Raw genomic sequence first — 10701 nt, 5'->3', positions numbered from 1 at the left:
TCATCACTCCCAGAAGCTCTCACCTTATAAATCCATCAGCTCTACCCTCCCAAACAGCGTGGCCTTCCGCAGAGCCGCTCGTCCCACCCCCTCCCCTCTCGCCACGCACCGTCTCACATTCCTCCATTCAATGGTTCCTGCTCACCGTCAGCAAACATCAGGAAAATACAGACTGACCTGTTTGCCCCTGCACCAAACAAAGGAGAGAAGGTAGCTTTGGGATTTCTTCTTCTGGGTTGTTTTTTTTTTTTCTAAGGAGGAGGATGGCAAGTGAAACCACGGGCAGGCATAGATTTTTTTTTTTTTCCAGATATTTATTTTACAAAAATAACTTACAAATAGAGACAACTCTCAGAAATAAGATCATTCATTCTGTGCATAACAATACAGCTTTGTGAAGTACAGGCGCAGGAGTTAACAACTCTTACAATACTGTTAGTTTTAACATGATGGTAACTATATTACAGTACATACATTTCATGCTCCAGACACATGGGTATGACCACCACATAAAGCTACGGTCGATAAAGTGTGCCAGCCAGGGAGGATGCACCTAAGAGATCATTTCCATTCTGCTATTTATCGTCATCCTCTTACCTACGACAGTTTAAACCAAATGGCAATCTAACACTCAGACTACAGCACTCTGGATACACTCATCAGCAATATATTTCAAATACATGATAAAAATATATTTAATTTTCAAATACAATTGTATAAGGTACACCAAGAGCCAGAAAATAAAGTCTCAAGCTTTTAAATACAACATACTATATATATATCACATATACAAGGAGACAAGAGGGAATCTACATGTGGAAGAAAAAGCTTATCCTGGAAATGCACGTTATCTATGGTACACAATGGCTTTGTCTGCTGGAAAGTCATTTCCATTTGCATAGCGTTGTTGAGAAGTCCACACCGGGTTAGGAGGAGATCAAACAAAACACAGCATCAAAAGGCTTAATTTTGGTACCACTTCCATTTTGCACCTGATTCTACTCTTAAATTACAGTTTGCTATTTCTCTTTTGTAGGCTGGAATACATGCCCCGTTCATAACACACACAGCAGAAGGGAGGATTAAAACAAACAAACAAACACAAAAACCCAAGTCAGACAGTCAAGGAGGTTCCTTTATGGGGTTGCAGTCATTTGGCATTTTGCTCCAGAGCAGAGTATTCTGCTTCTGACACTCTGGAAGCATCGATAAGTTTAGTGAGACCAGTTTTGGCAGAGTACTTGAAAATAAAGGCTTTCATGAGCTCGTATCTGTAGTTGCGGTTAATGAAGCTGTACAGGATGGGGTTGACGCAGCAATGGACTAGAGAGAAACACTGAGTGATGTGAAGAGTGGCGTACAAGAAGTTCTCCATCTGACAACTGATAGGTATGAAATGAAGGCTATAGAAGATGTCAAGCAGGACAGCTATGTGGTAGGGTAGCCAGCAGATGAGAAACACAACAACGTAGGAGAAAATGATCTTCCCATTGCTCTTCCTCTCTTGGTCACTAGAGGCGGAGATGGTCTTTGCAAGGAGGAAATAGAAGACAGCAATGACAGGAAAAGGGATAAGAAAGCCCAGCACGACGGAGATGAGTTCCATGCCAATCAACCACTCTTTGAAGCTCTCCTCTGGGTAGACAGGACGGCAATAGGTTTCGTTGTTGGAGGAAACAGTCTTGAGATAATAAGTGTCTGGGAGAGACGCAGAGAAGGCAAGGAGCCACACTAAGATGCAGATGCAGCGACGGATTATCTTCTTCTTGCGATTGCTGGAATTGGTGAAATAGGCAACGGAGAGGTAGCGGTCCACACTCATGCATGCCAGGAAGAAGATGCTGCCGTACAAGTTGATGGAAAATATAAGGTGAGTTATCTTGCATGTGATTTCTCCCATGTGCCACTGGTTATGCTGGATGAGGGAGACAACCCACACCGGAAGGGTGATGACGACGCACAGGTCGGCAATAGCCAAGTTAAAGATGTAGAGGTGGGTTTCATAGCCAGTCATTTTGGCTTGGAGGTTGACCCACACCACGACCGAGTTGGCCACCAGCCCTATGACAAAGATGAAAATGTAGAAAAAGGACAGGGTGTAGAGCAGAGCGCTTTTGTTGAGCGTGCCAGGACATGTTGTCGCATCCACTGTGATGCAGTCACCGTTGTTGCACGTCCAGTTGATCTCCGATAAGTTGGCCGTTTCCAGAAAATCAAGGATGGAAGCCAAATCAAGTGCGCTCATGTTCGCTCAATTCGGAGTTCAAGTGACCTGCAGGCAAAATAGGATCAAAGAAAACAACCTGCGTTAACAGAGATATTTCTGCTGCCATTTTTATACCACGAAGCACATGCAGGACACGCTGCTTTAGTGATGCCCTACTCTTCAAGGCACTTTCCATTAAAGAGATCCATGGAGTAAAATAACCAAAAGAGACACTTAGCAAAACTCATCAGGTTGACAAAAGAAGAACAGCAATAGCTTTTCGTGTCTTTTTTTTTTTTTTTCTTGCAGCTCACGTCTGACATCATCAGGTTGGCTATCATCCCCGGGTGTGAAATCTGCAATGTACACCATGGCCAAATAAACGTCAGACAACTAAATCTGTCTTCTCCGGCATAAATGATGACACTATTGCTTTCAGCAGGGGAATCTTTAAGCCATTTTATCTGCACTCCCTCAAGCGTAGTAGAATTGATCTGGCTGATACACAGTACCGTAAAACATTTACCACAAGCTCTGGTCAGCATCTTGTCAAGCCCAGCTCCAGCTGCATTAAGCAGAAATGGGGAACTAAGGGGCTTTGTACCCTCGTCCAATTTTAAATTTAAATCCTGCTTCATCCTCCCCACTTCCCTTGAATTCTATTTTACAAAGCATCCCCTGTGTTTTAACGATTATCACATAGCTTTGAGAAAAGAAAAAAAAGTCAGAGCTTGACTGCTGAGTAGATCTGTCGAGCTTAAGTTTTCTTTTTAGGAGAGCGCTTTGATTTACAAAATGCTCCCCCATCACAGCTGGCTCCATAACAACTGCTTCCTCCTCACCCTTTTGCTTTTCTACATCTACTTTTCTTGCCTCTTCAGCGCCTTCCTCCATCAGCAGGCAGTGGACAAAGCACAGGGCTCCTCATTAACTTCCTCACCAGCAGAAGAAAGGGCCCCCACAGACCCACAAGGCTTACACAAAATCCAAATCTGGGCTGCTAATTACCGTTGTGCTTTTGGGGTGGCATAAAAACGCTGCCTCCCCCGCTGGGACACTCCCACTCCACAGAGCCAACAGTACCACCCATGGCAGCAGCCGGTCGCTTTGGCCTGTGACCACCACGCTTCAGCCAAGCACATTTTTGAGCCCCATATCTGGAAGCTCCAGCTTTGGGTGCACCAAACTGAAGATGGAAAGGTGGGTTTCCAAGGGATGGATGCCATCTCACTCGCTGTCCTCTTTGCTGGACCTGGAGGATCAAGTCAGCCAGCCCACCCATGGTCCCCATCATGGGCACTTCCAGCATCCTGAATGGTGGCCACCTTGTTCTTCCTTATGTCTCCAGCCTCTGCAGTGAGTGGTACCTCCCCAGCCCAGCCCCAGGGCAATGCCAGCATGAGCGATAGGCTGGAGAGAACAACAGGGGGAAATGACTCCTGCAGCCACCCTTTATCTCTAAACAACCTTGAACCCACTGTAGGTCCTCTTGGTGGGGCTTACAGGAGTGAGGAGGGGACAGTGAATAGGGAAGAGCATGGACATGCTCCTGCACTAACTATTCTCTTCTCACTCCAACTCCTGCTCCTCAGAAAGGGATTTGGGTTGACACAGCACCTCTCACTCTTCCACCTGCATAATTGGCTCTTCCCAAACCCCCCACCCTCCCAGAGATGCAGGCTACGGAAGAGAAGGAAGATAAGGGGGGAGATTATCAGGAAGGACTCAAGGCACTATTGTCCCGGTGGAGGGGGAACCTGGTGGCACTAACAATGAGGAGGGCCATGTACACATCCAGGGGAGATCAAATCTCTCCACAAACAGAGCCCAAATTGGCCCCGCGAGGAGATCTAACCTATCACTTCAAACCTACGCAGCCTTCCAGGCTTTCATCTTCCTGGCCTGCTGAAAGATGGAGTTGAGATTTAAACCAAATTAAGCACAGAGTTTAATAAAGCACCGGCTAAAGAGGGAGCCAAAACAGTGGAAGCTTTCTGTCTTGGGATAAATGATCCCTCTCCTCCAGCTCAGGAGAGCAGAGGCTGATCTAAGCCATTTCTACGCCAGGCAGAAGGGCTGATCCCACACCCCACAGAGACACAGGCCACCCTTCAAGCTGCCTGTACCACCCGGCTGGTCCGGGCAGCAGGGATGTTCACTGCCCAGGCACAGCCCTGTGGAATGCTCACATCAGCGACTCAGAGAGAGGGACAATTCTCCTGCTGGACCTCATCCAGGGTCTCACCACTGCAGCTGTGTCCCCAGCACACACCCTTTTCAAAGCTCTCCAAGTCCCTGTATCTCGACGCCACAGTTACTAAAGCAAACGCTCAAAAAGCCACAAAACTCCCAGCCCCATAGCACAGGCCACAGTCTTATGCTGGTGTTTGTGGCCAGCAAGGTAAGCAGATCAGGAGAACACCAGGCTACATCCTTAACACTCCACAGAAGTAGCACAGGTGTGCCTGGGCATCTTCTGGGAAGGCACAGGGTCCAACAAGGACCACTCACCCCATGTCTCAAGACCCCAACTCAAGCCAACCTCCGGGACGGGGCTGTGACCACCCATCACCAAACCTCCAGCAGAGAAGAAACTCAGACCTGGCTGAGGGGGTTCAGATCACCAGTGCTAAGAGAGGTAGCACAGGTGAGCAGGGAAGAAGCAAAAGGGCAGCAGAAAGCTCTTGAAGCCGTGGCTTAGACCACACTGGGCACACCATGGCCACCAGCCTGGGACAGCAGATAGAAGAGAGCACCACGGTCCCAGCTGCTCGCTCACAACCACCTCAGGCATCTTACGGAACAGAAATGATGCTCAGCCCAAATCTCAGGCTGCCTGCACTCCAAGACCAGGTCCTGCTGCATGCATGTGCGTCCATCTGTCCGGGGCCGTCCGCATGCCTGTGCGCTTTTGCATCCCCAGCGCGGTAATAAAAATCTGAAACCGATACGGCCTCCCAGGCTCAAAGGCCGGCTGAGGAGGAGCGGCTGCAGTGGTTATAGTCAGAGATTACAGCCTTATGAGGCCAAACTCTCTATAGGCTGGGACTAGCTGCTGTAACCCGAGCTCTGACTCCCACCCAGATTAGCTAGGAGGTGTCAGGGTGGGGGGGGAACCCACCAGACACACTCAGTAAAACCACTCTGTGCTCCTAAAAAAAATACCTTTAGCGCGCTCTGCAGACAGTTCAATATCCTAAAACCTCATGAAGGCAGCTGGAACTGCATTTTGTGTCCACTGCACTGCAAAGCCCTTACAGGCCATCGACCCTTCGTCCGCAGGCACACGTGCCATGGCAGGTCCCTGCTAGTTTGCCAGAGTTCTGGCATGAAGGAAAGGAGCTGCAGCCAAAATCCTGCTCCAGACACCCTGGAGCCAATGGAGCCTGCAGGACTGCACCCTCCCCACCTTACCTCCCATCCAGGACCCCGTACAGGCTGTGAAGCAAGTAAAGGAAGTAAACAGACCAGAGCATCCCTACTTCAGAGGGCAGTCTAGCACTGTGTTCAAGCCCTTAGCACTTTTGGGAACTTCTCAGAACCCTCTCTTCCACCCACAGCATCTCACAGCCCATCCTGCCTGCAGGCAGCTCAGGGGTGCAGGCAAACTGGGCTTTGCCTTTCCTGAGTGAAGAAGAAACCAAACTATGCCAGGAAAGCCAGGACAGCTGGTCAGGTTGTCACCTATGCACCTTCACTCTCCCCATGTCAAAAGACCAGCCCGGTGCTCCAGCGCAAGGAGATGGACAACACAGCCCCTTCCAGGCTGTTTGGCCACTGTGGAGGACACCCATGCCCTCAAAGAGCTTTGCAAGACTGAGTCTGACTCATATAAACTCTCTGCTGCAGTTCTGAGTTGTAACAAAACAAACAAACAAACACAACAAGAAAAAAGGAGAGAGGGGGAAGAAACGAGTGTCCTGCACAGCTCTGGATCACACCTAAATATGCAGGGGAAAAGAGCACCCAGAAGCGAGCAGGGCTCAGTGCCGGGATGCTCCAGTGGGCCAAAGCAGGTGACTCCAAAGTCTCAGACCCTCCCAGCACGCTACCAACCTTTGCCACGCCAAGGTGTGCCAGCCCGCTAACCGGGCGGGCTGCGAGAAGAGGAGGCTTTCCCCCACCACCTCAAATGTGACCCCGAGAGGGGCTGGGATGCAGCCGAGAGCGGCTGCGGGGTGCCACAGCGCTCAGCCCGATGGAGCCCGACTGCGGCGGCCACGCTGCTCCAGCCTCCCGCTCCTGTCACCCTTCCCGGGATGGGGGACACAAACACCCGCGATGCGGCGCGGCGCACCGCCCCCCCCGGGCCCCGCAGCCCCTCCAACACCGCTCGGGTCGAGGCTTCGCGTCCCCCGCCCTTACCTCGCACGGGCTGGGCGCCGAGCGCTGGCGGAGCGACGGAGCGCGGTTCGGCGCCACCGCCCCTTATATCCACGGCGGGGGACCGCCCCCGGGGGCGGCCCGGCCCCGCCGCCCGCCCCCGCCCCGCCCGGCCCCCGCAGGGGGGCTTCGGGGGCAGCCGGTGGCGGCGCGGCCCAGAGAGGGGGTGCTTCGCTGCGCCCGGTAAAGGGAAAGGGGGGGGGGGGGGAATCTTCTGAGGTCTGCGCGAAGGTTTAAGATGTGAATGGATGGAGGGTTGCGGGGGGGTAGGGAGCCTCAGGCAGCCGGTGGCTGGAGAGAGGGAAAGGGGACTGACAGCGGGATGGGAAGAAAAAAGAGGAAAACGGAGGAAAAGGGGGAGCGGGGTAGGGGGAGAAAACGGGGGGAAAAAAAAAAAAAAAAAAACAGAAAAAGGAAGAAAAAACACAACAGAAAACAAAAACAAAAAACCACCACCACCAACAACAAAAAAGAACAGAAAAAAATAAAAAACCCACAGGAAAAAAAAAAAAGAAAACAGGAAAATCGAAGAAGAGAAAAAAAGGAAGAAAAGATAAATAAGAAAACAGGAAAAAAGTAATAAAACAGGGAGGGGGAAGAATAAGAAAGATATTTTTAAAAATACTTGTAAAAAGAAAAAGAGGTTTTTAAGTGTTTTCTATTTTGTTTTATTATTTTCCCCCACCAGCATAAAATATTGAGAAGACAAGGCAAGGGGAGGCAGTGGGTTCTCACCTCTACTCCCTCACCCAAGGCAAGAAAAATAAATTAACGCCAAGGAAAAGTGACAGGAAGCCAGAAACTTGCAAACTAAAACTGAAAATCCACACCTTCATGCTCCTCAGCACAGGAAAGGCAGGTGATTAAAATGGCCCGTGGAGGCAAACAGGGTAGGTCTGTACTCAGCTCCAGCGGTGTCAGCCTGTCTGTCTGTCCCCAGGAAGATGCCAGGATTAGATGATTATCTACCTGCCAACACAACAGCCATACGATACAACTTGCTGAAGCCTGACAAGGGTGCTGACAGCTCCGAGGGACCTGTCACACGTACCCCCGGGGCTGCTCTGGAAACACCAGATAACCTGGAGCGGAGGCTTGGCTCCCCTACCCAAACCCTGCTGCTGGGGCACACGCTGACATGCACGGCTCCAACAGCCCACATCGCCTTGTCAGTCCTGAGCCACTGGCCAGCAGGATAAACGGGTTAGGCAACACATTTTAACCAGCACTTTTTGGAAGATATGGGGCATTTTAGCACTTGGAACTCCAGGGCTTCAACAGTCCCAGAAAGCACATATTTTATTTCCCCAAAGTTGCTTAATCCTATTTCCACAGGCAATTAAAAGCTTACATTAAAACCTGCCATCAAATGCATGCTTAAAAAAGAAAACATGTTTTCCCATGAAAGTGCCTAACACAAGCTCTCAGTCTTAAAGCAAGTGAGGGATGTTGCAGAACAAGACACCTTATTCTGTGGCAGAAGGGACCATGTTTAAAAAGAGCAAGGGTGCATGTTAAAAGGACTCACTCCTAGTTGCCAGCAGAGCAGTCTTAATTCTTAAAATAAAGAAATTAAAAATTGCTGGTTTAACTGTGCTCCATTTCTCAGCCCACAATGCCTTAATTCTACCCCCATCAAGGAGCAGAGTCAAATGCATCAAATTTACAACCCTGCAAGCAAAGGCACAAATAACTTCAGCTTTTCTGCCAGCAAAGAGCAGATTAAGCTGTAGATATTATACCTCCTGTAGCTCCAAACCCACATGCTGAAGCTTGCCCAGTGCTCAGCCTGTGCTGCCTCCCAGCTCAGCCCTGCACATCCCCAGAGACCCCCAACACCTCTCAGCTCACACAGCACTGGGGAGCACATGGCATGCTGGAGGAAGGACCAACCTGTTGGGCATTTGATGGTTTCTCTGTCCCCACCGAGATCTGGGCTGTCACCAGCTCGAAGTGCCACCTTGCAGCAAGATCTCAAGAAGCCACCAAGCAGGTCACTTGGACCATCCCACATCCACAACCATGGTCACAACACTGCTGCAAGTTTAGGTGCCAGAGAAGGAGAACAGAGGGACAAGTCTCTCACTGTCCCACAGTGGAGAGGGTGAGATGTAAGGTACCCTTGTCCTCCTCCCTGACCCCGACTCTCCCTAGACGAGGACAGACAGGTCCTCCGAACTTCACAGCTGTCAGTGGTCAAAGCATTTCAGTATCCACTTAAATTCTAAGTGCTTGTCCAAGTCCATGGACGCTGGCAGAATTGAAGCATGATGAGTTCAGACGACAACATGATTAGGTTTAAAAATAAGCATGTACTTGGCTAAATCAGGCTCTGAAAATCCTAGGGAAAAAAAAAATAAAAATAAAAATAAAGGCACTCTAGCAGAACTCCAGAGTTGCTTAGCCAAAAAAGCAAGCAGAGTGTTTTTTCCTTACTTGGTGTGCCAGAAAATAACATCAAGTAGTACAATCTCTTCTACAGCTCTCCAAAAATACCCACCAGCATCTGCAACCAGAAAGCTGCTGGTTGTCCAGGAGTCTCAGGCAACATCCCCTCTCCTGCATTTGCTGAGAGCAGAGCCCTCACTGCCCTTTCCAGGTTCTTCCCTCCGGCTATCTTTTTATAGCGAGCACGTTCCTCACGCAGGAGAGACAGAGCCCATTCCCTTTCCGTTATGAAAGCCAGATTTTGCTCGGCGTTCAGGGACGAAATTCTTGGGCGGTAAGCAAAACAAAACGGTTTTGAAAAAAAAAAAAACCCACACAATATGAAACACAGTAAGCAGAGCTGGGGAGAAGCTGGGCACACCACATAAGATCAGCAGAAGGTTGAGATGGTACCTGTTTGCTGGGATTAGTTGGTATCTGCTGTCAGTCTAAGCAGGTGTCCCCAGAGATGTGGTCTCAGACAGTCCAGCAACCAGAAACTCCTCGTAGATGGAGCTATCCAGGCAAGGCAATCCATCAGTCATTGAAAATGAGTTGTCTCCAGATTTTTAGGAAAGGGGGAAAGCAAAGCTCCATAGCTCTTCACTCTGCTACAGAAGAGTCTTTGGCAATGTGCTCAGGAGGGTCCAGTCACCTTCATGGGGCATTGGATTCAGCTCGCTGGCTTTCTCTTGGGGTTCTTCCATGAAGGGCCTCTGTTGTCCGGGTGAGGACCACAGGCAGGACCATGGGGGGCCCTGCGCAAGGTCAAGGCTCTGCTGTGCTCAACACTGAAGATAAACACACCTAAGGGCAAGTTCTGACCCACCAAGATAGGTACAGCAAGAGGGGCAGGCACAGGGTGTTGGGCAAAACACAGCACTGAAAGGCAGATTATTATTTTAACTGCTTATGCATTTGGTTTACATATGTATTTCATTTAATTGCCTGAACTACAGCAATATAGTGGGTTTTTTCCTCCAAAAACACAAGTTTTTACTAATAGGGGGGAGAGAAAATTGGGAATTCCTCACAGTTCCCACAGCCTCTCCCTGCTGACATTGGGAATGTGGGCTGAAAGTTGTCTAATTTTCTCTTAAGCTTCACTTCCCACCCGGGAGGCAGATGGATGCTAACACCCAGCCCTGGCTGCTCAAGTCAACAGAGAAACAAAACAAAACAAAAAAAAAACAAACCAAAAAACAAGCTAGCAGCTTCAAGTGCTAGAAAGACTTTTTGGGGGAGTGAGAGAGAAAGCCAATAAGGCAAAGTGCACATGCGCGTTGGGTGGGGGAGCATTTTAATAGCACGGCAAATATCAAAAAGGGACAAAGGGAAATATTTCTCCATTGCACAAGAGAGGATTTGCATACAGCACAAGCGAGGCGGGAGCAGCATCACCAAGCGGGTGTCCAAAAGCAGCCGTCTCACACGCAGGAGGAGAATAACCCGCCGGCCAGGAGCGCAAACACCCACATTGAGATGATAAAGCCAGGGAGAGCCCTGGAGGAAATCAGGCTGTGATCCGTGAAGTGTACGAAGGTAAAAAAGAGCTTCCTGCAGTCCTGGGAGCCTGCGCCAGCGGGCTGCTGGACGAAAAGGCAGCGCTCATTTCCTCCCTCTGCCAAGACAGCTAGTTCTCTGTCTTCTCCCGGTCACGTTCCTCGTTGCATCGTTTGGATGAT

General features: G+C 49.7%; 1 protein-coding gene across 1 annotated transcript; it reads right to left on the bottom strand.

The window, feature by feature from the left end:
* Positions 1 to 305: 305 nt before the first annotated feature.
* On the bottom strand, positions 306 to 6606 carry ACKR3 (atypical chemokine receptor 3). The gene is made up of 2 exons (XM_082056668.1): positions 6572 to 6606; positions 306 to 2272 (listed from the first exon to the last, which is right to left on the bottom strand). The coding sequence occupies exon 2, from the start codon at positions 2243 to 2245 to the stop codon at positions 1151 to 1153; it is 1095 nt and encodes a 364-aa protein (XP_081912794.1). The 5' UTR covers positions 2246 to 2272; positions 6572 to 6606; the 3' UTR covers positions 306 to 1150.
* Between the last annotated feature and the right edge of the window lie 4095 nt (positions 6607 to 10701).

The sequence above is a fragment of the Streptopelia decaocto genome, assembly GCF_964273445.1.
Source record: "Streptopelia decaocto genome assembly, chromosome: 6".
NCBI lineage: Eukaryota > Metazoa > Chordata > Aves > Columbiformes > Columbidae > Streptopelia > Streptopelia decaocto.
This window is presented reverse-complemented; position numbering and strand designations above follow the sequence as displayed.